We start from the raw sequence: 27,287 nt of genomic DNA, 5'->3' as shown, positions 1-27,287 counted from the left end.
GGAAAAAAAGTAGGTTTCTGATATCGGAACTCAATAAGGAATGTGAAACACAACTTTCGCTAATGCTGTGTTGAAGTTTAAACCTATGAAAGCAAAAGGCTTAATTAACGTGTTCAGATTCTCATATATTTGTTGTACCGATTTGCTTGTTGTGCCATAGTAGTCACAAAAACCTCTGAAAGAGAAACTAATTGGGATAAAAGTTTAAGGATCAATTCAGATACCTGGCAATTGGGTTATGAAGTTATTCTTCATAGTTTTGGATTAACATAAATCTGTATTTTTAATACTGTATTTCAAGATGATTGTTACCTGCAGATGATGGTGAAAACTATTGTTAAAAAGAAATTTCTAAAACCTCACCAGAAAAAGTATTAAAACATTTCAGAAAATAAACATGCTGGTGTCTCGTAAAAGATAATGTTTTCTACTCTTTTAGAGATACCTTATAAAATGCTGCATCTGTGTCTTTTTTAAATTTTCATTGAACTTTTTCTTACCACTGAATTGATTTCTTCCCCCCAACCAGTATTGTTATTGTCCATATCTTGAAGACTGTGGAGACCTTGTTACAAAGTCTAGCAAGAATGGCTTAAATGCTTCTGATATGTGGCTAGATGCTTAGGAAGCCTTTGTGTATGTGCAGGAGGGAACCTCTGAAGGTCATCTAGTCCAACCTCCAGTTTAAAGCGGAGATAACTGTAGAGTTTTGACAAAGTCCTGTGCATCCTGATTCATTCAAGAGCTCTGGAGGTGGAGATTCCACAGCCTATTGGGAAGATCTATTCCTTTAGTTCTTCTTGCCCTTTTTGTAATCATTAGGGTGACCCCTGCCTCCTTAGCATGGCTTCTTAAAGATACATAAACAGCCCTATCATGTACCACTGGATGCAAGCCATTCAGTCTCAGAGTTGCAAGTCCAGCTTGAAGTAATCACAGTTAGGTCTTCCTTGACGAGGTAGTACCTCTCTCCTCTCAACATTGGTATTAGGCATGAAGACCTGGGAGGCTGAAAAGATCTTCCTGGAACAGACTTAAAACCTGAGGCAAAGGTAGCAGGTACCTTAGCTTTTCTATTCACTTTGTTGCAGCATAACTCACCATGACCAGTGATGGGCCCATGTTATCCTTCTCTTTGTTTTGCTGCTGACCTACTAGTTGAACAACTTCGCGTTTCCCTTTATATCCCTCACTAGCTCCAACCTTGGCCTTCCTAATTCCTTCTCTGCATGTTTAGGTGATACTTCAGCACTTGTCCTTGGTAGACAGTCTATTTCTACCTCTCACCATTTTTTTTAAATCTAAACTTAGTCAGCTGTTCACTGAATCAAGATGGCCTCTTGCTATTCCTGCTTGTTTTCTTCCACCAGGTGATGGAATGTCGCTGAAATCCTACCAGCTCATGGTTACTGCAACCAAGGCTGTTGCTAACATGTCCAGCTAACTCATCTTTGCTCCTGAGTAACAGACCAGAAGAGCACACTTTTCCTGCTAGGCCTGTCCAACAGCAGTGTCAAAAAATAAAGCTGTTGAATTGCTTACACCCTGCCATATTGCCCTTCCAGCAGATTGAGGCAGCTGAATTTCCCTTGGAGAAGCCTTTCTGGATATGAGATGCCAGAAATCCTATGCCTCCAGTCTCTACAAATTTTTGTCTGTACTTCAGCTTTAGAGGCACCCAGTCTAATTAGTGAATTCTAATGTATTTTGGGGTTGTCCCCTCCTCCCTTTTGTGTACAGCAACTACTTACTAAGCTTGAAAGAAAGACTTAGCAATTCCTCATTCTTCAGCCTTGGGCAAGACTTGAACCCTTGCTTCCAAACATCTAAGTGAGCTTTTCTCATGACTTTGCATTTCCTTTTTATGCATCTCCAACTGTACCTTATGGTGAGTTAAAAGAAGGGCCAACATATGGTTTAATTTCTTGAACCTTCAATTCACTAACTTTTCCTCTGGAGCTTATTTACTGAGCTCTTATTTAAGGTGAAGATTTGGAGGTGTTCCCGTCTTCCTGTCTCTCAAAACATCTACCATTGAGGTATTGTTGGCTTGTTTCTTTTATTCTATTGAGACATAGATATGAGGGCTTTTCTTCTTGTTCATAGATAAGATCTCTTCCAAACTGGATTTCATAAATACCAGATGTGTCCCTCTGTGATGGAATTTTATTAACCTTCTGCAACTGAAAAAAATCTGGATTACATTTCAAATCTGGGTAATTGCTGGGTCCAGCTTTATTTTTTTTTCCAAAAAATGTAATGGAATTTAGAAGTTTTTGTGAATGCAGTTCAAAACTTTCTTTCACATTTTTGAAACTGAAATATTACCACTAGTTCCATAACAAAGCAGTTTCAGTGTTGTACAAGGAGACGGTTCAGGTTTCTATTCCTGGAAGTAGAGGGGGCAGTATTCATTAGAACAAAAAGATGCACATAGCCAACATCTTGCCCTCCACTTCTTTCATGTTCTTTAAAATGGAGAAGGCAGAAGTATTACACACATACACACAGTCATATTCTGTAATGTTCAGGTAAACCAAGCAGCTTTTTTCATTCCAGGGATTTAAAGTGCTTAATTATCATGCTGCTGCTGCTATGTGACACGGAGTAGTTGCAGATAGGAAGATCTAAGCGTAGCATGTTCCTCCTTGATTAACACACTGCAAATTTGGGAGTAGAAAGTAGGGGTTCAGATCCTACCTAGAGAAGGATGTGAGAATATAAGTCTAAACAGCCTTTTGACAGATCAGCACTCTAATCAAACAATTTTACCTATGATAGGAGGTTTCTAACTAACCAATTAAGAGTGTGTGTATTATGCATATGCATACAAATCATATTTTGCATAATTTGCATATTTGCTCTTCCTGAGCAAATGGAAGGTGGAGCAGGTGATTTGCATATGAGCATGGCAGTGGATATACTTAAAGTGGTTGCCTTAATTCTCTTCTATACTACATATTAAAAGGACTTTGCTATTAAAACTTTCTTGTAGCTGAAGCTTGAGTCATGTTGTAAATCAATTCTGAGGACATGCTTTAATTATTCAGAGCTTTAGAATAAAATTAGAATAAAATAATATAAAGGAGGAGGAACAGAGCAATGGTATGGGTGTTCAGAAGATGAACTGGATGCCAGCATGTTCATCTAGGCTGCTAGTGCCCTCCTCTTGTAGTCTGCTAAATTTGGTTGCAGTGTGCAGTACAGTTTGGTGATTTATCCTATTGCTTTAACACTGGTTAAACTAATTCTGATCACCACACATTCTTGCAGTGTGAAATATTTTTTTTTCCCCATGTGTAATACCCCTGAGTGTGTGCTAAAGGGCTCTCAATCTACGTACTCAGGCTTCCTGAGTTTACTACAAATTTTTCTTGGATGCAATATTTGTTGCATTTTTAGCTGAGCAGTGCAGGTTTGTCACAATAATGCAATCACTGACTTCTAAATAGTTTTGTTAGGTATCAGATCCCTTTAGCTGTTTTTACTGAGTACAGATGTTGGGGTAGGACACGAAAGTTCAGAGTTCTGGGTTTGGAGGAGCACTGAAAACCTGATGACAAGGGAGATCCAAGAAGCTGCCTTTTCTGTCTTACTCATCAGCTCACTAAGCATATACACAAAAGTGAAACCTTTGAACCTCAAGTGGTAAGTAGTAAGCCATGTTGTACAAGTCTTAACTATTTCAGGGGCACCCTGTGCAGTCCGAGCTCTGCTAGGCTGCAAAGCAGACTGTTGTACAACTAGGGAAATGTATGTGTGTGCAAAACCCTTTCTCTGGAGTTCAACTTTGGAAAGTTGAAGCTCTCTAATTTCAGTCTGTTGCTTTGTTCAGTTTGTGGTAACAGATAATGGCAGCTGTTAAGTTTAATAATTATAATTTTATTACTAATGTACAGATTCATATCACAACTCAGATGTTGTAAGGAAAAAACAGTTCCCTACCTCAGTTGATGTATTGCTCCTATGCTGACTGCACTCAAAACAAGCTGTGTGTAATCTGCCATTGCAAACTCAAAATGTAATCTTCAAAGAAGTCTTTGGGAAATTAGAGCTGACTGTTTTGACCTTGATAATTTATTTCAACAGAATTGCCAAGGTGGTGCCCTTTACCAATCATTTGCCAGGAACTTTGTTTCTGCTTTGTTTAGAGCTTTTCCGTAGGTTGTGCTCATGCATGCCAATGAGTGCAGTTAAATCACTCGGAGCAGTTCCCAGTAGCTGGGCACCCATGCCAGACAGCTGGTATGGAGCTAACCTGTGTAACTTTGTTGTGAATTTCAGCCAAACTTATGAAACTGTAACTGCTTAAAGCAAGAACAACCCAACTTCATACATTACTTACTTCCATTATTATGAATACTTTTGTTTTCCCCTATTTCATTGGATAGCCTTTGCAATTGGTTTGCTTTGGCAGTTTTAAACCTAAGCCAGGAGACTGAACACTTGCTTCAGGTTAACCCATCTCTACTAAACAATTGTTCCTTCCCCCTCTCCTCAATGCCCCCGCCTGTCTCTCAGTAGTGGGAATATTTCTATGATGAAGCATTGTTTTGCATTGAAATAACTTAGCTTGTATGAAATGTCCCAATACTTTATTTTGAAACCTCTTAAAGCTTTGTCAAAAATCAAACTGCATTTAATGATTCGAGCATAACTAAATGGATTACTTATCTAATCTGGCACTTTCTAACAGCATCGTGAATCAGAAATTTCTCTAAAGCTGCTACAGACTTATTAACTACGTGTTTGGAACTTTTCAGGAGTTTTCATCAGAGGCTAATTCAGTAGTTTTCACTCCTGAAAAGATGTATGCAAAAAAAAAATCTCAAGGAGCTTGGATACCAAAGCAGTTGAAAGGGGTGAATGGAAAGTCATATATGTGTCCTGTTATTCAGATGGTGAAACTTTTCCTTAAACACTGCTTCTCACCCTTCTGTCGTTGCTGTTACTCAAGATGTAATAATGTCTGATTTGGGAGCGCTTCCAGCCATAATGAAATTATTTACTACTGAGAACTGGAGCTTAGTCAGGGCACCTACACATAATTTTACGTGGAAGGAAAAAGCTGAAATATGGTAGTGAATAAGTCTTTAAATATTTAAAATTTAGAAGCTTCTGGGCTATGGTGGATGATGAAATGGGGCTATACCTGATCTAGAAATATAGAGCTGCCTTTACAATAGAAATTAACTGGCAGTAGGGAGAATCAAATCTGAAAGGTGAACATACTGTAACCAATTGAGACGCAGTTCTGCAACCCGGATTACATTTCTGATCTTAGATCTCTTTTGCCTTAATATGAATTGGTCCTTCTCAGTGGTGGTGGGTAACATTCATTTTTATAAACAGAAGTAAAACTCTTCACCCTTTAATGGTTTTCAGAAAAAGCTGTGCTTGCAGTCTGTCTGATATTTCAGTAACTTCTTGTGCTTAAGTTCATTAGGATTCAAAATTTGTAACTTGTGTTCAATACACCCTGAAAACTGTTTGGAAGGTAGCTATGGCTAATCAAGCAGATAGATGCATCATCTTATTCTTGGTGGCAGTTTCACTGATTTGCAAAGCTTATGATCAAGTCAATAGAAGTGAAAAGTCTCTTAAAATAAATCTTTGGATATGTGTATAACCGTGTATTGGTCAAACAGTACTGTAGGAACTGAAATGCCCTTAATGCTGACAGTTCTCCTGCTGCCTCCCTTCCTTTTTTCTCTTTCAAAGATTACAGAAATCTGCAGGGGGAAGGGTTCTTACACACTTGCCAAGTGCTTCATGCCCAAAGTAGTTTCTTAGAGGGAATAACAATCAAATCTCTGATTTAACAGGGATTATCTTTTTTGTTCTCATTCCCTTTATGTAAAACGATAATGCTCCTGTGAGTCAGAAAAGTATTATGTGGATAACTTTTGCAGACATGATTAATGGAACAGAAGCCTGTAATCTGATGCACATTGAGAGCAAACTATTAGTCTTCAGAAATGTTGGTTTGAGTCCCCCCTGCTGCTATTTTCACCTTTCCTCTTTCCTGAGTGGGGATTATTAGGAATGAGAAGTAAATAAACTCCTATTTTTTTTCCTTTTGGAGGGAGCTAACTAGAAATGTTAAACTTTCCTTTTGTGTGTTGAGTTAATTGATTGTCAAAGTCAAAACTGACAAAAGAGAACTTGCTTTGTGGTGCTTTTGCAACATGCATGTGGAATGCCATTGCAGTGTGCCAGTTGGTTGGGGTTTGTAATATCAAGAGATCAGAATATAGATGTTTGTGTGGTATGAATGCCAGAGTCGGTAAATTATCACTGCCTAGATAAAGCTTTGGAATATTTGGAAGTTCAACATGCAGACTGACTGCTGCTCATTTGAAAAGGAAAAAATAATAGGGGCATGAGATTTTTCCTTACTGCTTATCTTACAGTGACGTTTATTCCTCTAGTAGCTGCTCGTACAAACCACTGCTGACATACAGAATAGCTAGCTAACTAGTCATTGCCCAATTAGATTATTCCATCAGTGTGTAATATTTCTATTTAAATAAAACTTACCTGATACCTGTATACTTGTATGTATTGTGAGATATTTCTTCAATTCCCGGGGAGGGGGAGCCGGGGGGAACCCAACAAATTATGCTGGCAGAAGTTTTTAAAAATCTTCACAATCTGGTCAGCCTACCAGTGAAGACAAACCTTGTAATACTCATAATCGATTAAAACCACTTCATGTTGATCCTGAGCTTGGGAAAACACTAATTTATACTCCTGTTTCTTGCACTGTCTGCAGGGCTTGTTTCAAAAGGGTGGTGGTGGGGAGGGTGGTTAGAAATTAGAAAAAGACTGCCTATTTCTTCATGGAACCTGTTAGATCTGTTTTATGTCAGTAGGATAAGCAGGGAACTTTAATTTGTGTAAGATAAGCATTTGGTAAGGTAGCCTGTAAAAGCAAAAATGTGTGTAATTAACTGTCTGCAAAAAACCCCTGTGCATAGTCTTGTGTATTAAGTGTCATCATTGGCAAAATTTTCTCACTAACTGCCACTACTTAAAGTAGAGCTGGGTGGCTCTACCCCTCACCCCAAATATGATCAGGGAATTGTGCAAGACACTTAAATCTCATGTCTAAACACCTTTATCAATAAAACCATCCAGATGAGGATTACTGAATTGGAAAGACTGACAGCTTTTCTCTCTCTGTAAGTGTAAGGCTTTGTACTTAAGTGTGGGTTTAACTATTGACAGAGGGGCAACAAGGTGGAGAAATTGGGAATACTGTCTTTTGAAAATGGGTTTCTGAGTAGTTGCTGATACTGTTAAAGTAGATGAACTGCTTGTGTGTTCACTTAAACATTTCTTAGCAATAATCACAGAAGTGCTTAATTTCAGAGTCCCCAAATCTTTCAACCCCCACAGATCTTGAACTTGTGCAAGTCTAGCAGTTGAAAAAAGAGGGGGTGCTATGAAAACATGCTGATTGCTGAATGCAGAGAAAATTGACTTCAAGAATATGGTGCTTCATCTTAAGCATAGGACTAGCACTTTATTAAAGCATGTCCTCTAGGAATATTTCCCAGATGAGCATGTGGAGCACTATGGCTTACTCAACACAGCCATCCTGAGCTGCAGCTCTGTCTGGCACTTACTCCCTCCAGATCAATGGAATGGGTGATACAAACGTCATTGGAAGCTTTGAGTCAGACTTGGAGAATCCAGAGAACTTGAGGATAGAAAGGACTTGCTGGCTAATCCAGTGGGTGGTTTTTTTGCTTTGATGTGGGAGTGTGCATAATGTTTTCTTGGGTCTCCTGTTTTTCTCTAAGGGATCATTCCATAATTCAGTATTTATATTGGGAACATTGCCTTATCATTCAGCCTTTGCCAGGTTTCTTGTGGCACCACAAGATATGCTTTCCTTTGGTTTATCCCTTTCTACAGTCATTTCTAACAGTTTCATTTCTCACCATTTAATGCTCCACAATGCCACATGTATTTCCTTGTCTTGTGTTTCAAGGCCATTCATTTTCCTGTCATGCTCCTGCACTTGGCTTAAATATTTCTGCATATTCAAGTGTCTTTACAAACATATTATATGGAGACATGACATCAAGCTTGTTTACTGAGCTCCGGTGTTCAATAATTCACTTATGAAATAATGTACTTCACAAAATACTGCCAAGCAGAATTTACTACTTAAAACATGTTCTTTTTTCTTGCAAGTGGCAGTGTAAGAGAAATGATCATTTTATTTGCTGTATGTTATGTTCCATTTTTCTACTGGTACCTTCTTTCACTTGGACCCTGCTCCCTAGCCTAAGTTGCCTTTGTGCATGGAAAGGAAAAGAACAGAATTAAATGGTTGTTGGTATCAAGTCCCGCAAGGCAATCTGTTTTAGACTTGCTTATCCGGGATTAGAAATCCTGGCTAAAAGTACTGAGTGGTTCAGTTCAATTATTTCTTGTAGCAATTGTTTGTACTTTGAATATTTTTCCAGGTAATCTTTAAAAATGCAGACTTAAAATAACAAACTGTAGTGACTAGTTGTAATCAGACTTGAGGCAACCTTTGTTTAAAAAAAAAAGGACACTGTCTTTACTTTTGTCTTCATCGTAAACCGTGTGAAATTTGTGGCAAAAGTAAGTTTTAAGAAAGCTAAACAGACCTGAAATTACCTTGTTTTAAGACCTTTTTGAGATGCCCAGCTGTACCATATACATTGGAAACTGAGAGTATACTTGAGACCTCAATGGAGACCTGAAACTGGTTTCATGTTACTGCTTAAGGCATTCTCTGAACTTGGTAGTAATATATTGCTCAAGTGAAAATAATGAAAGCTTATGCTTTTTCCTGTTAAAATGAAGCCTTGTTCTTCACATCAGAAGTGATCTGTGAGGTAGGTATTGATGGAGTAAAAGGCGTGGATCTCTGCAAAGCTGTTCTTTTTATGTCAGACCCTGCCATTTTGGAGAAAATCAAAACAAGACTTTGAGCTTACCAACTCTGTTCATGACACTACAGTTTCACTGGTTACTATTCTAACATTCATTTGAAAAACATGCCCTGAAATCTGATGTGCAGATTCCTACTGGTACAATTTAGCTTGTCCTTCATTAGTGAAAGGTAGGGGGTTTGAGGGTTGTCTGTACCATTTTATTTCTAAATATATTTTATTCTAATACTTGTGCATTCTTGGGACTAGTAAATAAATACTGGGGTGGTTTTAATTAAAAATGTATTTATTTTTGAAATACTGGCTCATGGCAAGCCAGCACTTGCAATATGATCACAAAGAAGCCTGGGCTGTACAGCCACTTGGCTGGTTTGATAGACAGAATGTTCTGCTGGCTTTAGGAAGACGTTGTTTGTGTGCTGAGGAATCATTGGGAAACTTTTCCATTGTTGAACTTAAGGTTTGAAAGGGGTTTAAGTTTTTTTGAAATGTCTGGTTTTTAAAGACTATCTAGAGACAGCAGTATTGCCAAAGAAACTTCACCGGGATTGCACAATGTACAAGTTGGATCAATACTTTGTCCCAGTTGTATTTCTGGCAATACTTCGTGTGCTAAGCACAGCACTTTCAATCATGTACAGCATACTTATCTATGACTGATGAGAATGTGTTAAAGTTTTGTAATCTTCAACTTGGAACAAGGTATTCTTAATTGGGCTAATATATTCCTAAACCCAAGAATGCCAGTGGTCAGTAACACCTTTAAAATGGTACAAGAATTCCAAAATAAGGAATTGTATTTATTCCTTGTCTTACTTAATAATAGCCTTCTGAATTCCTTCAGTTGGCAATTAGGCTGCCTTCAGGAATTGTAGGAAACATCATCTTACGGACAACAGGAATAGCCCCAAAGTCAGGGGATAAAATATTGTCATAGGAGCCAGGAATTCCTTATTCTGTGTCTTCTGTTCTATAGAACAGCATGCTTTGCTTTCATGGCTCAGAGGACATGTTTGTCTGAAAGACAGAGATCTTCAAAATGCTTATTGTATTGACTTTCATAGTGGACTCTTGCCCAGAGTTTCTAACTGGTGAAGAGTTAAGAGTACTAAAGTGGAGAAGGGATGTCTAGCTAAACGCAATCTTAACGTTTTTTTGATTTTAAACATCTGAAGATAAATCATTGTAAATATAGTTTTTCTGTTTAAGAACTGAATTGAAAAATATCTCTGGTGGTGTGAGTGAGTGTATATATAACACACAGAAGTCAACATACTCTTTTCAAGTTTGCTTATTTAGTATCTCTGAAACAGAAAGCTATTGGCAGTGCTTTGAATCACATATAAACCAAGAACTCTAAAACCTATGGGTTTTTTTCTGATGTATGATGCAGTTTCTTAATGTTATACAGGCAAATTAATGCAGGAAGTTTTTGCAGTTTCACTTGTGCACAAGACTTTTATTGCTGCCTTTGTGGTATTTGAGTAGTGAATGTTTAACCCAATTATCTTACTGCACATCAGAGCTGCCTCATTATTCCAAAGAGTAGAAATGTTTCCCTAGATCAGGAATTTCCCTGGCCTCAGGCTCTCTGCCTAGTTGAGGCACCAAAACAGGGATTTGCTGGATATGGTGGAGGGCAGTCTAGAAAGCTATGAAACTTTAAGTTGGCTTTGTTTGTGTCTGCCAAACTCTTAAGCGAGGAGTGCTGTGTTACGGAGCTAAATTGCACAGAAGCCTGGCTAATAGCATGTGGAGCAGCACTGTTACAAGGCCTTGCGCACAAAATAGAAAAAGTAGTTTTAAGTACAGTTTCTTTCATCTCTCCACTTAAGTCTGAATTTCAAATGTCTTTCCATTTTGCCCTCTCCTCTTGGCAAAGAGGTGGGTGGGATTTGTTTTACTGCTGTGATACTTGGCTCCTTGTAGAAACCACTGGTGCAGGGGAAGACCTTGCCAAAGGCACCCTGAACTGTCACCATCAACAGCCGAGTCCCTTCAGTCTGGACCTGCTAGAAGCCTTTACAAGTTGAAGGCAATGTTGATGGTCTTTAAATGAGATAGCCAAGTATGAAGCTATTTCTACAAACATTAGATGAGGTCTCATCCTTTGCAGTCGGCTGGCTAATGAATTGCCTTCCTGCCTTTCTCCCTACCCTTTGATGATAGGTGGTGGTGGTCAGTGTCAGTCTGTGCATTCAACAAATGTATAAACATCTAGATATGAGTTGTTAACTACCCATGGTTGTGTCCTCTTGCCTCTTGATTGTGACCAAATGCAACTAATTGGTTTGGGGTGATTAATGTGCCATTTGTTCCATACATGTACTGTGACTATCAGATAAGTAATTTTAAAAATGTTTATTTACTGTATTCTGGTATTTATCAAGAAGCCAAAACAATATGCTGCTTGCAAGGGCTACCTGATGTGGAGATCAACTAAGTGCTGCAATAAGGTAGCTGCTGAGTAGCGTAGTCTGTGTGGTTTGTCAAAAGCTGTTGTGGGACATGAGTATGGCTGTTGTGCCTGGATAGCCCCCCTTGAAGAAGAAGCATGGCAGTGTTTGCATTTTACCAGTTCAGTTGTGTAATATAAACTAATATCACTGTAGGCTGAGTGTTGCAAAAGAAAAATAATGAGATGTCTGCTCTCTTCTCTTCCAGACTATCATTTTACTCTGGCCATTCTTCGTTCTCCATGTACTGCATGCTCTTCCTAGCAGTAAGTATGCTCTTTCCATCTAAATGGGAACAAAAAGTCTGTTAGTTACCTAGTACAAAACTGAAATACTTACTTGGCTGCTTTGCACAAGGCACACTGCTCTTGTAGGACACTTCTCTGAGATAATTAAAGATTTCTCAGTAGGAGTTGTAAGGGAACACCACTGATACTGGGACAAGAAGTAGGATTATGTTCAACATGGCTAAAAATACTTAATATGGTAGTTGGCTTGTGTGTCTTGTCTAAAATGAACCTGGTAACAGTGGGTTTGGAAAATATGCTGCTGCTTAAATTTAGTTATATTGAAAGTATTGCAAGCCATATAAAAATATTTAATAAGATATGTCTGACTTCATGAGACATGCAAAGCCAATTAAAAAAAAAAACAACCAACAACTAAACCTAAACCCTGATCAAATGTGGATGGATCCATAAGCACAAAACAGCAGATGAACTTGGATTCTAAAATTATTTTAAATTTTCTCCTATCTTTTTAGGGGCAGGGAAGGAGAGTGAGGGAAACAAGGGGACTGATCTGTCTGTGGAATTAAATACTCGTAGGATCAATTGACTAATGCTTCAATTGGAATCTGATATATTTCAGTTCAAATTGTTCCAAGTCAGCTAGGGCAAATTATATTCACTCCTAGGATAAGCTTTGTAACACTAAAAGATTGATTTGGTTGTTCTCCCCCTGCTAATTTGTAACAAAGTATTTTGTTGTTAATGTACTCATCAAATGAAGCTCTAGTCCTGGGTATAAATTAATATCATAATACATACATGCCAGGATCTTCACAGAGCTCAGATTCAATTTGCCTTCTCATCTCGATCGCATTTTTAATTTTTTCACTGTCTCTCGAAATAGTATAACATCTACAGCAAGTGGGCAAATTATTCAAAATAAACTAAAACCCCCATAACCACATACAGAAAGGGGTGGCTCTTCAGTATGACACCAGTCTTTAACTTTATTTTAAAATAAAGCTTTTTCAGAAGCTCAGTGATCAGTTTGTATCTATCATTGCAGTTTGTTTATGGCTAAACCCATTTAGTTCCTCTCCCCTCTCTTATCTGCCTTTATTTAATGTAAATACAAAGAGTTCATGAAAGTATTACGTCCTGGCGTTGACTAGAATATAATGCAACTTCCTATCTGTCTGCTGGCTTTTAGAAAAATAGTAGTGTCTTTACTTGCTCATTATGACTGGTAGTCTCCAAAATTATATAGGCCCACATGTGATATGATTCCAAAATCAAAACCACTACTTCCATAGTACAGTGGAGCAATTAACTGCTATCTAGCAACCCAGTACTGATTTGCTCCATTGAGTTCAGCCATACCTTTCTGATCCAACTTCTCCATGCATGGTTTTTGCTGAGCAACGTGAGAATGTGATATTGCTACCCCTTAGAAGCACCAACTTGGGGACAAGAAAAAACTTGCTAGCCATGTGGCAGTGAGTATGGTTTACAACTTATACTGACTGGATTACAGCCATTTGGCAGGGATCCGAATCTGTCTGAGCTTTTACCTCTGTCACATGTATGTGTGAGGAGAGTCCTGCTTCCTGCAGCCTGGGGAAATGGTGGTGGTCAGGAGGACTTCTCAGCTGCTACAGGCTGAGAGAAAGGACTTGCTATTTTCAAACCTTGCATCTGTTAATTAAAACCTGTGTGCGTCCCTCTGCGGGCTGCACACCCCTCTTCCCCTCTTCTTCCACCCCCACCCCCATAGTTTGCTGTAATACTGAGGCCATCTTGAGTTGAATACAATATAATAGAAAATGAGCTGAACAGCTTGGACTTTGAGTAGGTTAAGCAAACAAGGTCTGGATTTGAAAAAAAAATGTGGCCTTTGGCAAAGAAGGTCAAGGAATCTTAATTTTGAAGGTACTGACTTCATGTGGGTTGAAGAATGCTTTCTGTAGTTGCCTGTGGCATGGTGTTTTGAATCCATGCAAAAGAGCTTGTGTGGGGAGTACCTGAACAGGCAGCTACGAACCTTAACTGTCCCGGGGCTTGGTGTGTGCGTGAGCTTCGCTCTTAGCAACTTTCTGCATGGAGAGAGGTGGGACCATGGAATTGAAATCCATCCTTTCTATGCCACTTTGAAATGCTGTAAATCCAGAGCTTGTGTCAGTCCTGGTTCAGCAATGAAATAAAACTTGCTGTGGCTCAGCATGCTGCTACAGAAACTGTCCTCGTGTTCATTTAGTTCCGTAGTAACTGCAAGACAACATGGCTTTACCTAGCTCCCTTAAACTAGAAGGCTATGAATGTCTTTAACAAATGCCATATTAAAGGAGTTAAATGTTAAGTGCATTATGGGAGATGAGTTTGTTATTCAGCAAACTTGTCGATGAGTAGCCAGAACCCTGGCTGGAGGAGAAGGCATTCTTCATCTATTCCTGCACCTCAGTTTCTTGTCTTGCCTCTGGCTGAGCTATTGCCCAGTACAAATAAAGAGGCTTTGTGGAGATTAGACTTCTACTTTCTTCTGTCCTGTAATAAGATTATTCATCCAGATACTATTGGGAGGCCTTCATAGGGACATCTAAAAAAGGTTAATGACTCCTGTAACAGATGTTTTTGTCTTGCTGATTAACACAATATTACTCTATCAGCCTCTGCATTGAATGTAGTCTTCTAATTAAAAAGAAGTTACAAAAGAAAAAGCACTGATGGCTTCAAGCAGACACCTACTGCAGGAAAGTGAGGAAAAACTGCTTTCTAAGCCTTCCCCTTGGCCACGTGGCAAGGCAGAGTGCTGCCACTGGCTCTAAACCAAACCTGTGGCACTTGATAACCTGTTTGCTAACCAACCTCTGATGCTGGATTCATCTGCTCTTTGCACACTTAATCCAGCCGCGGACTGAGTCATGAGCAGGACAGAATCATTGACATGTGGCATTACTCACAGGCAGTACTAATCATAACCAGACGCTAGCGTGCTGGTTTCTGGAGGGACTGGAGGAGCCTGCCATGTGTGTATACTGCAGAAGGCACACTCTTAAATATTGCTTGCTGAACACGTGTACTGTGTCAGGTTATCCATTTCAAAACTGAGGAAACATTTTGGGGGAATCAGAGGGGAAATGATCTCTGCCACAGACAGCACAAACACTGCAACTGCGAAATGAGAGATGCTTGAAGTGTGTGGCTTAAATAAAGCTACCTTGCAAAATACCTTGGCAAAATAGCAAAATACTTCTGCAGCTTCGGTTACTTAAAGCAGAATTGCTGAGTTACAAACAAGTTACTTGCAGCTTTTTTCTGTTCTGTGCACTTGCACATGATGGATTAAAAAACAAACGTGAGGTGATTCATCAGCGTTTTCAAATGTTTCAGATGCTTTGAACCTTTGGTCACATGAGAAATTCCACAAGTCTCAGTGGGAACTGTGGTATCCAAGTTCTGACTGCATGGCTTCACTGGTATTGGGAGGAAAAACTGCAATTTTGAACATAATCCTGTGCTGCGTGTCCTACTACATAGTGAGGGCAGTACATGGAAACACCTGACAGCTCGGGCTGTATATTTAATGTGAAAGAAGTTGTTGACAAAAACTGTAAGCTGTAGGTGCTGCTGGGTAGGTGGCTTTTTAAAAGTTCATCTCTTAGGTATGTTGTGACTTCAATGTCTTCATATTTGGGGGGCTTCATTACCTGGAAGCAGGCTGTCTAGATGGTCTCTGTTTCTTGCTTCAGGAGCATATAGAAGAAAATGTGTAATTTAGTTCAAAAGGAAGGATAGAAGCTGAAAAGCTTAAAATTCCAAATTGAAAATATGTAACTTGAATTTAAAAAGAGCTAAAGAAATATTCTTTTCATATCATGCCACGTGAACTGTTCAAAATGAATAGTCTAAGCAAGCACATATCTGGGAATTCAAAGTATTTCTCCTTAGTTTGTCTTTTGGTTTGTGGGACAGCATTGGAGAGCAGAACTTAACTTTTAACTTCAGGAATGGAAATACTGACTTGGTATGTAATTTGGGCTCATGTCTTTCTGGGAGGACACAAATAACCTTTGTTCCCCAGCATTTACAGTTACTTAATATTACCTTTCTTAGGTTCCTTGCAGGAGCAGCATTCACCTTCCATGCATGTGGCAGTCAAGCTTTCAAAGGTTACCTAAATAAAAGGAATGAGTCTGTGATACCATATCAGATTATATATATACTGCCGTAATTGATAGCAGCTTCACTAAGCTAGTCCCTGCTTAAAGCCCTTTGTGGCAAACTATAATGAATCTACATTTTGTTACCATGTTTGAATTGTCAGTGTGCTCGTGCAAAATCTCTGCTTGAACTGGTCTCGTGTACCTTGCTGTATATGACTGTCTGAGATTAAAACAGAAGCAAGGGCAGTGCCTGCTGCAAATCACTGTGGCACCTGCTACTGAGAAAGGAGGTTTGCTCAACTGCAGAGTAAGGAGAGGAATGCATTAATTTCATTTCACAGAACACTAATCTAACAAGTTCTAAAAGAATGATAATATGATAGAAATGTGTGTGGGGTTTAAGTAACTTTAGGTAACGCTAAATAGTTTATGTACTCTACCTGTTTAAACAAGCAGTAGTGTATACCACTTACCATTCTTACAGCACAGCGATCGCTGCTGCATTTTAACTGGATGTTACGTTGCCATGTACCTGTAAAAAAAGTCTAGCTGGACCAGTTTAAGGCCTGGGTTTTCAGCCTACTTCCAGGTTAGACTGATGGTTTCTTCTTGTTCTAACTCATTGGCATATGGAATGAGTGAAGCCACAGGAAAAAAAAAATCTGCTTGCAGACTGTCAGGGTGGGAAGTTGTGGTGGAGAATGTATTTTGAGATTCATTTGGCAGAGCTAGGTGAGTCAGTTTGGGACCAGACGGAGCTGTTTTCTCTGGGATACTTTTGCCAACAACAGCTTCATGTGGAAACTAGAGAGATCCTGAGCCACAAAGGTATGTGGGAGCCCAGTGACCCAATAACAGATGATGGGTTCCAAATTGTCTCAGTCTCCTGCTCTTTTCCTTTCATAGTTAAACAGCTGGCACGATCTCTCCTGTATAGACACAACCATTTTATCTTGTTTTGGAGAATGGGAGGGTGAGTGTAGTTGAACAATGGCTAGCATTTTCTTCTAGAAATGTCTGCACGACCAAACTAGCACCCTTCCCTTTGGGGGAGAGATACTGCAGTTAATCATAAGCTTTTGCTTCAACTTTTTTTTTTTTTTAATTTAAAGTCTGAAAGCTGTTGTAAATCAAAATGCTAAGGGTTCGCTGTCTTCAGTAGCGAGGATGACCCCACTGCCACTGTTGCAGTTGGCCAAAACGAGCGCGGCCCTGAGGATCAGGTTTCTGTAATGGAGTCTGCCTTGGCTGTAGCTGGCCTGGGCACTTCCCTGCCTGCACCTAACCTGGGATGGAGAACACAGGGCTGCAGAAACCCAGCCAAGCTGCCCTGCTATTCTGGGGACAGCAGTGTGTGTTGCTTTGACTTAGGACGAAAGGGAATGATGAATCTTTGCATGATGAAACTTGAGCGGCTCTCAAGCTCTCCCACAGTTCGTTGGGAAAGATCATCTTGTGTGTCCAAGGACACTGGGGTTATGGATGGGAATGGGAGGGTGACTGGTGTTTCAGTGATCTGAGCTGACAGCTGCCTTTTGCAGAGAGATCATAGGCTAAACACAAGCGAAAGCAGGGTTTAGGCTGCTTTTTGTACTTGTGCTTCTAAATGTGCCAATCAAGCTTTGCTCCTGATATCTCTTACTCTGATTGTTTATGTTGGGATTAGAAGTTGAGTGAAACAGTACCCCACCCAGAGACTGGGAGCCTTTAACACAGTGTTTTAGGTATGTCTGTTTGCATGGCAGTATTTCCTTACTTTCCTAAATGCTACTGACTAGAGCTACAGAACAGCCCTTAATGTGTTCCTGCCAAACATGAAAGTTGAGGACTAACCAGTCTTCAGAAACTAAGCAAAAGACATTTGTTACTGAAAAAGTTTTGTTTGGCTGTAGCTGTGGGTAGAACCAAGCATCTTGAAGCAGGGATGAAAAAATAAAGGGTAACTGGTCACTCTGTGAGGCTTAAGTATGCAGATGCTTCTACCTGGATGGTGCTCCTAGTGTTCTTTTAATATTGCTATTTAGACTTCTTACTATTAAGCAAACAAAGCAAAACTACTTCTCCACAGTTTGCTTGGGAGCTATGGCTGTCAGCAGTATGAGAGTATTGTGAATTGTCTCCTGTAGGACTGCGCTGAAAGCAGTACCTTGCAGTGCTTACATTCTTCTAGCAAAGGTTTTTCTAGCTTGGTAGACAGATCAGAAGAAGACCTACCCCAAGTAGAAGGAACACATCTAGGTTTTTTTTCTCATCAGAAAAGAGCCAAGTGTTAGAATTTGCAATGGTATAAAATGTTACTGTTTATCCTGCTGTATGGTAAAATGATGTCAATTAATTATTTCTGCAATGTACAGCCAAGTTGAGGCTAGAGGATTAAACACCCGAAAAACATGCCTTGTCCAGTGGGAAATGTGTGTACAGAAGAGATTGATTGTACTTTTGATACTGAACTGAGAGTTGGACTATTACCAATAAGAGACAGGATTTTTTCCCATTGCACAGGAGGCAGCTCTTGCACATCAGTTGCCTTTTGACAGGAGCATGCAGCTATCTTAGAGGTCAGACACATATTCTGTCAGTACATATTCTGCCTTTTCTCCCTAGTCAGTCACTTTTTTCATTTAATTCAGCTGCCCAATGGATCAGTTCCCTGTACCCCAGCTCACTGCAGGTCTATTCAAATGTGAGAGCTGGCACAGGGAGAGTAGAAGGGACAGACCATCCCTTTGAACAGCAGCCCAGATACACCTCCACCTTGAAGTAACTGCAGACCTACCTCCTCTGCCTTCACTGGAAGGGGAAAAGTTAATTCTCAAATGTTGCTTCTTTTTACTTTGTTTTCTGCCCAATCAAAATAAAACTAAAGAATAGATATTATTGCAGATATACCAGGGATCGTAAGTACATATTTGTTACGAAAGGGAGATTTCATTAAAAAGGCAAAGAAAATGAGATCTCCATTAATTAAAAAGGCAACTTTTTTTTTTTTAGAACCTAGCTCATGAGTGACTTGTGAATTCTGCTACATCTCTGCAGTGCTGTTATAATACAGTTTCCTTTTGGATGTGAGCCTGTTCTGTTTAAAATTACATGGGGATAGGCGTTATCTGTATTAACATCAAGCTTCATAGGAAACTGCACATTGATTTCTGGTTTGCAGGTAATGTCTTGTTGGTTGATGCCTAGAGCTCTGGTTTTTTCGTAGACACAGTGCTTACAGGTACAAAACAAGCTGTTGTATGTAATATTTGCATAAGCACAAGATTGCGTATGACAGGTTATTCTCAGCACATCTTGTGGCTCTTGGCCATTCTTTTGTGCTCAGAACTGCAGTTTTTAAATGGTTTCTTGGATTTCTTGCGCTTCCTTGAATTTCAGAGTTTATACTAGCTGAAATATGATTAATATCTTTTATACAAAGCTGTTTGGATGGTAGCTTTTATACAAAGGAACCTCAAGTTTCCTGTAACATGCAGAAAGGGAAGAGCTATTTTGCAAACCTTCACTAATAGTAGAAACCTTGGAAGGTCTCCGAAGGGGGCTTTTTTCTCCCCTGTTGCCTCGTCTGAGCAGGGCAGAGGTGTCTTGGTCTGGAGACGGCAAAACATCCTTCTGTCTAAATGCTAATTTTCTGTTGCTTTATAGCATCATGTAAGAATCCAGGGTGAATGTCTCTGCTCTTTCAGTCTCTTGGAGGATCTTGTTTGAATAACTGGCTTGTATCAAGGATACTTGAGCGCAAACTGTCTTGTAGAAGCATGTAGTGCTGTGGTTGTCAGAATCCCTGCTACTCACAGCAAGGCACTGGTGCTTATTTACTGATGGTGCTGGAGAGTGGATAGTTAGTTACTGTGGTGCTCTGTGCATCTACTCAAGCTTCCTAATGGAAGACTTCGCAGTCTTGGGAGCGGGGGTGGGATTGTGTCCTGTAAGGATGTGTCGTGGTTTAACCCAGCTGGCAACTCAGCACCACGCAGCCGCTCGCTCACTCCCCCCTCCCTCAGTAGCATGGGGGAGAGAATCAGGAAGAAAATAAAAGGTTAGAGCCAAGGGCTGAGATAAAGACAGTTTAATAAGAGAAAAAAATAATAATAATAATGGGAATGATAACAGAATATACAGAATATACAAAACGAATGATGCACAATGCAATTGCTCACCACCCGCCGACCGATGCCCAGCCCGTCCCGAGCCGCGATCAGTCCCCGAGCCGCGAGCAGTCCCCCCACAACTGACCGACCGACTAACTCCCCCCGAGCATGACGTTCTATGGTATGGAATAGCTCTTTGGTCAGTTTGGGTTAGCTGTCCTAGCTTTGCTCCCTCCCAGCTTGTTATGCACCTGGGCAAGCAGGAGAAGCTCAAGAAGTCCTTGAGTAGTCTGAGCACTACTTGGCAACAGCTGAAAACATCAGTGTGTTATCAACATTCTTCTGGTACTAAATCCAAAACACAGCACTATGCTAGCTACTATGAAGAAAATTAACTCTGTCCCAGCCGAAACCAGGACAGGATGCCCTTGGGATAACCATAGAAATGGAATTTTCCAATCCTGCAAAATGTGCCTGGCTGCTCAGCCTCTACTCCTAACCCCAGGTCTCCGAGTTACTCTGAAGCTGTTTTTCCTGAAGGCTTTCAAACACTGGTGCCTCCTGTGCTTCCCTTCGTCCTTCCACCCCCACCTCATTAACAAAACCACCAAAACACGGTACCTCCATATCCCTGCCCTCCACCCCAGAAGTCCCAAAGCCAACCACATAGATGTGTACACACACTTGAGGTGGCTTACGCATCACTGTCAGAGCTGCTTGGTTTGGGAAGAATCCTTATGGTGTATTTCCACAGCACACATTACTGTTTGTGGCTCTTGGGACTTTCTGGGTCAGCAGACTTGCTTCAAAGTATGAGCTTTTCTAGCTGTAGCCAACACTGGGTCCAAATGCCAATTATAACTGCAGTAGGATCTTGTGCCTGTTACGAGCAAAACAGTAACACCATGGGGCTTTTTGCTAATGCTCCGGCAGATACCGTGAAACCAAAGTTACATGTGACTAATGGTAAATGCTAAGCTAAGTAAAATAAATGCCATCTGCTTGCGCTCTCACAAAACTTGTATCGACTACTATGGTCTCTCAAAGTATTTCGTAAGAAAACTGACTTTCTGTACCCTTGTTTCTCCTCCAGACTCTTACTACTTGTACTCAGACAAATTGAGAAGTGTTCTCATTTCCCTGTGGCCCAGGGGACTTTTCTCATTAGGAAACCCATATTCTCTCTCTCTGTTTTGCTATTAAGTTCACAATGCTGTGAGTATATTGGGATTGAGGAGACAAAAATAAGAGGGAAAATGGGTACATCTCCAAAAAGAAAGTGTGTGCTTCTGCTCCTTAGGATGGAACAGGACACTTGTAGGAAATGTAATTAGGGCCTTTTGATATAGGGAAACATAAAATCCTATTGAAGAAAATCCATTTTCAAAAAGTGACAGAAAAAATAAATTGGTACAAGTAAGACTCTTCATGCATGGGGGGGGAAAAAAAGCCCCAAACTTTCTTCCTTTTGACTTCCAGTCTTGAAGGAGGAATGAAAGTGCAGAAGGATTTCCCATACCTTGATAGGCAAAACATTATTTTGTGTAATAGGATTTTGGAAAAAAGCTGAGAAGGTATTGAATGAAAAAATGACTGATTACTGTTAAGTATTGAAACTAAGTATCTGAAATATGACCTCTGTTAGTGGAGTGAGTAATTTTGGTAGATTTAAAAGAATTTTGTGTCCTTAAGGTGGCAATGGGAGATGTTAGCTGTTAGGAAAATTTCCTGTGAAGCTGCATGGTTCTACCTCCAAAAGTCCATCTAGGAAATAAAAGCCTCTGTGCTTTAAAATTAGGCAGGCAGGCGTGTGCACATGTATATTAATACTGCTTTGGTGGAAGAGCAAATACTTGAAAGCTGTGCTAGAAACATTCAAGAGTGGCAAATAATTCTCCAGTTGCAGAGACCCTTCCATTCATGTCTGTGGCTTCTTGCAAGAAGCCACAAAGTGGCTGTGAGTTTCTCTTCATTCCTGTGTGTATTTTTAGAAATGAAGTACTAGACCATAGATTAAGAAGAAACTTGTGTTCAGGATGTGTGTGGCGTAGAGAACATATTTTCATTGTAGAGTAAGCATCAGCTCGTAGCGGGGGAGAAGGCTGGAGATTAAATAATCCCATTACAAGGAAGTTTCTATGAAATCTATTTCTGCACTTTAAAAAGAACAAAGAAAACAAACATGAGAAACGGCAGGAGGGAGGAGTGAGGAGAACTAGGGCATAGCTGAATGATGCTACTGAAGGATCAGGCAGAGGCTCAGGATCAGGGCCGCAGGGAAGCTGGCATGGTCATGTAGCTGTTGCTACCAGAACAGCTCTGGATGCTCCTGCTCTGTTCATAGGCTCACAAATGTATTTCTCAGCAACAACTGAAATGCTGGTAAGGGGCCTTAGAGTAGTATTAACCAGATGTTAATCTAAAGTTCCTAAATCTTAAAAATCCTAAATCTTAATCTAAAGAACCTAAAGTTCCCTCTGCTTCTGTAGATTACAAGTTTTACTTTTAAAGGTTGCTGCTTTCTAGCAAAGAGACTTGAGTGGGGAAGACAGGCAGGGGTTTCCTTCTGTGGCCCTTCTTTAAGCCTGCGTTGTAAATGGCTTCAAAGAGGAGCAAAAGAACCGGAGGGGCGCTGGGCGTAGGGGGAGGGGTTCCGTCAGCAGGCTGAAGGCATTGACCTCTGTTAGTCGACGGGGTCAAACGTGCAGCCTAACGCCAGAACATCTCTGTATTGTGTGTATAATGCTATATAAGGACTAACACTGTATCAAGGACTCCTGGGCATACCTTGGTTTACACTTAATGGCATTATAAGGCAAAAACTCCTTCCTCTCTTTGGCTGCTTTATTTTCCTGTGGGGTCCTGCTGGCCTGCCTCAGCCCAGACATGTTGCTGTTGTCTTTCTAAGCGTGAGTCACGGCAGTAGGAAGAATCTTTGCAGGGGACCGTGACTGTCTGAGCCTATTAAAAGCAGTGTCAGTTTGAAGTTACCTGCTAAAAAATAACAGGGGATTTGCCATGGCAGCAGTTGATTAATAAGCAATTACTTTCAACTGAACAAAACAAAACAAAAAAACAGAAAAAACCTGATTGTAATGAGAATAACAGCTGCTACTTCTGAAATTAAACACAGCAGTGATCAGTTGCACTGACAATTATCTGTGGTATGATTTCTTGCCCTTGTCACACCCAGTTTTAGAACAATGTAAACCCATTGGCTGGTGGAAGGTGCAAGAAGGGCTTTAGGCATTTCCTGTACAGCTGCTGGAGCAGCTAGAACTGATGAAGTCTGTAGCCAACTGCATGGGTTCTGCAGGTGATAAAGCAGCTCCAGATCTTCTGTACAACTGGAAATTGCGCTCTCAGTGTGGAAATTAAGTCTTCACATAGATGTCAAATTCAAGTTTCTTGTTAGACACTGTGTCAAGCAGAAAGAAAATCTGAATTCATGCTGCATAAGGGAGATTCACAGACTATTTTATTGGTTGTTAGGTGTTGTGGGCTGGCATCTCTCCATGTTTGCTTTGTGTGGCTTGCCTCATTTTCTTCCTCTGTTCAGAAGCAAACCTGGTTTCCCGCCTATCTGCAGTTGCATAACGCCTTTTCTTTCTAAGACTATAGACTATACATCCTTGCCAACTACCAGAAATGCTTATAAGGAAAGAACTTTATTACACAAGGTATTTTTAGCTGTCTTAAGCAGAATTCAGTGGGAATAGGGAATGAGGAACAAACAGCCAGTATGGAATAATCAGCCAGCTCTTTTTAGGCTACCAGCATGTGCTCCTTGGCCGCACCTCTGCTCCCTCTGGCACTCAGGTGGTGGTCTGGCCTGCTGTTGGTAAATCCAGAAGTACTGTTAACATAAGGCCATTAACCACCTTTTCTTAAAAGAACGGTGTGACAGCTGATTTTTGAGCGGCTAAACAGTATTTTACTTAGTGATGAAATTGAAGTCCCCAGAAATACGCAGTGCCTGCCACTTGAGGGTGGGGGCGGAATTATTTTCCAGTTCGGGCTTAGCTGTAGCTTCTCCAGAGTCCAATTTCACCGTGACCTTGCTATTAAAGAAAACCGGTTATGGATAGGGTTGATCTTTTTGATGCTCCATTTATAGCTGAAAAAGTCAGCATGCCAAAATTATGATGTAAGTTACTGAGAGAAACCAACCAAACATTCCCCAAATGTTTTAACTTCAGAAAGCAGCACCTTTGCATCTACAGTGCATGCTCTATGCCTGTATTTACATTGTAAATGTAATGCTTCTAAAAGGTAGCCATGGCTTTTGAAGTTGGCAGTGGAGGGATTTACCAGAAGTTTAGTGTGCTCAGTGCCTGAAGCCCCCGTTTTAGTCCACATCTACGATTTCGCATAACTGTCAATTAAGGTTTTATACTTGACCTGAAGTTCCTAGATGGTACTGAAAAGATGTACTTGAAATGTTAAATATAACTTCCAACTGTATTGTTCTTCTCTGAAAATACGGTAACGACTGTGCCTTTTTTGGTGACAGGACCATGTTCCAGAATAAATTCAATGATGTTTAGAGGGTGGATTTGGAGAAGCTCCTCTTACAGCTGAAATAAGAGGTTTCTGTCCTAGACAGACCAGAGGAGACGACAAAAGCAGAGTCTTAGATTAGATCGGAAAGCAACAGAGTTACATACTGTGAATCTGAGACAACGCATCAAAAGCATAGATTTGCACAACATAGAGCTGAGGGGAGAGAAAACACATGGGAACTGCTCACACCCATGTGCTTATCCGAGTGGCAACATGGTTAAGAGGCAGTGCAGAAAGACTAGGGACAGATGGAGCTCGCTGAAATACACCAGTGACAACTGAGGAATGCAATCCTAGATGTTGCCAACCATCATGCCACGTTAGTTCTGATGCGTAACTACAGCTGCAACATTCAGCTAGAAGCTGGTAACATTAACGGTGACTGGAATTGAGAACAATTAAAAACAGGTCAGCTCTATGTATAGTACATGTAAACTTTTCCTAAAGATGTTCATGGTCTTCTGCCTCAGAGCAAGACGGGGCTCCCTGTGTTTGGAGGATTGTAAATTTGGATGGTTGCTATATTTTATTAGACTTACCTGTAGTTAATGCAGGCTGAACTACTGGTTTGACTTCTACTGGATTCTTTCTAAGCCTTAAGTGGCTCTGGTATTACTCTTATCTTGAAAACAGTCATTTGTCACATTGGTACAAATACAGCAAGTACCTGTATGATGGTGTTACGTAGTGTTTTACATCAAGGATAAAGATCAACACTGACTGTCAAGCTACTCTGCCTTAGCACATACTTGTGAGAGGAGAGCACGTGGAACATTGGTGGACGTTGTCACGTCTCTGGGCAAGAATTGCAACTCAACTCTTTGAACAACCCCAACACAATTTTACGTGATCCCTGCTTCTGTACTTGCTGCATTTTATAACTTCATTTTTTCTTTTCCTTTTAGCTTTACCTTCAGGCCAGAATGAAAGGAGACTGGGCAAGACTTGTACGTCCGACCCTACAGTTTGGTCTTATTGCTGCCTCCATCTATGTGGGCCTCTCGCGTGTTTCGGATTACAAGCACCATTGGAGTGATGTTCTAACAGGACTCATTCAGGGCGCCGTGGTAGCTGTGCTCATTGTAAGTAATTCCTGGGGGCAGAGGTGTGTGTAAATGCTGCTTTTATGAACAGCATCTTCGACTCGCAGGCTGTGTTCAGAGGACAGCAGGGCCATCCTCCTAATGCTTTGAAAAATGCTGGAGAGGGGAAACAACTCCTTGAACTGGGTGTAGCAATAGTATGTTGGGGAGAGAGGCAGACTCTGGGCCAGTAAGTGGCTGTTTCGCTGTTAGACAATGTGAAATTGTCCCTGCCCAAGAGCCTTTCAAATAACCGAGATGGAATGGTCAGCTGCAAAACCATGTGGGACTCTCTATAACCGTACCTTTTGCTTCTAGCCAAATTCTAAATCTCAAGTACAGGGAGCTGAGGAGAACACTGGCTGACTTTAGTGGCAGCAGCTGTGCTGGCTGTCACCAGTGCCATGGTTGATTCATCCATGGGAAGGGACAGATCAGAGGGCCCTCTGGTTCAGAGACATGAGCTAATTGAGGTCATAACCAAGAACAGAGGCTCACCTGGAAGAACCAGCTCCAAGATCTTCCCCTTTCTCAGCTGAAAGTTGGAAGGGTATGGTTCAAGACAAAGCTTTGTTTACTACTTGTGGTCAGTCATCAAAACAGATCTTCGGAGCAGCTCTGGGAAACCCTACGTGCTGCATTAGCTGTTACTAAATGGCTGCATGTTGACTAACACATAATCCTACCCCTCATTTTTGCACAGTCTCATTTTCTAGGAAAAGGAGTGCAAGGAATGAGAAACACCAGGGATTGAAGAGCTTAGGGCACTTCTATTGGGAAAAACAAGTTTACTGAAGGGTGTTGGATGACTGAGAGGATATATTAGAGATGCTTGGCAAGACGAGTAGAGGGTGGCATTACAGTGAACAGTTGAAAAGTGAGGAAATTATTTTTAAAAATAAAAGCCCCCGAACAAAACCCATGTCTGAAAGAACTGAAGGGTTGACCTCCAGAAAGAGAAAGCTGAGGTCAGAGCATGCCTGAGCAGCAACTGTAAATGGAGCACTAAGTAGAGTTGAGTGACTCCAGCGTTAAGTGGAAGCTGAAACTCATATGGTGTGCAGCTGAAGCAGTGTGCTGGGGCATCAGCCAGCCCTCAGAGTGGAAGATCGTTTCTTCCGCTGCCCTAAATTCTGTTCTGCAGCTCTTGGGTTTGCAGTGGGAGGGATCATGAGAGAGGGCTTCTCGTTTATTGCACTTTGTGCACTGCTGCACTCAGCATGTCTACTGGTATGATGTGGTGATGTGGGCAGTGGGGGGGAGAGCAGGCTGCAGCACAGATCAAGGCACCTGTCCTGCAGTGGTAGCTCTGCAGGAAGTGATGCAGTATGTGCAAAAGACTGCAGGAAGGGATGATGTAGGTAGAGTTGGCCTTGCAGCTGCTGGAGATGTGGGTGAGACACATGCATTGGGGAGGGAGCTGTGGTGAACCTTGCCAAGGCAAGGAATCCAAGCTTGGTTTAACCAGCTTTTAAAGAAATGCAAGTGAGAGTGAGGCTCCAGAGAGTAATAGTCACTAACTGTTGAACCCTCTTCCTCAGCTGAAGCACAAGCTCTCCTGTCCTGTTCCTAATTACATTGCAGAATAAATTTAATCATACACAAGATGTGGGCCCTCAGCAAATGTATCTTACTCCTTCGTTAGAGTTGTTCAGACTGGGGCTGGTGTAATGGAGCAGTACCTGGTAAGGCAGGCAGAGCAGCTACCTAGCATGCACGCCTTGGATTTGGCTTGAACAATCAGTGGCTAAAAGGGGGCCATTTGGGGG

The 27,287-nt window shown here is 40.9% G+C and overlaps 1 protein-coding gene across 1 annotated transcript in view; it reads left to right on the top strand.

The window, feature by feature from the left end:
• The window catches only part of PLPP1 (phospholipid phosphatase 1), a 39,873-nt gene that overhangs the window by 12,045 nt on the left and 541 nt on the right, over positions 1-27,287 (top strand). The window contains exons 4-5 of the mRNA XM_009648278.2: positions 11,601-11,658; positions 25,342-25,518. Of these exons, the coding sequence (XP_009646573.1) occupies positions 11,601-11,658; positions 25,342-25,518 (235 nt within the window). The remainder of the gene's footprint in view (positions 1-11,600; positions 11,659-25,341; positions 25,519-27,287) is intronic.

This window comes from Egretta garzetta, unplaced genomic scaffold (genome assembly GCF_000687185.1).
Source record: "Egretta garzetta isolate BGI_Z169 unplaced genomic scaffold, ASM68718v1 scaffold471, whole genome shotgun sequence".
NCBI lineage: Eukaryota > Metazoa > Chordata > Aves > Pelecaniformes > Ardeidae > Egretta > Egretta garzetta.
Note: the sequence above shows the minus strand (reverse complement) of the source record. Positions and strands in the feature narration are given on the sequence as shown.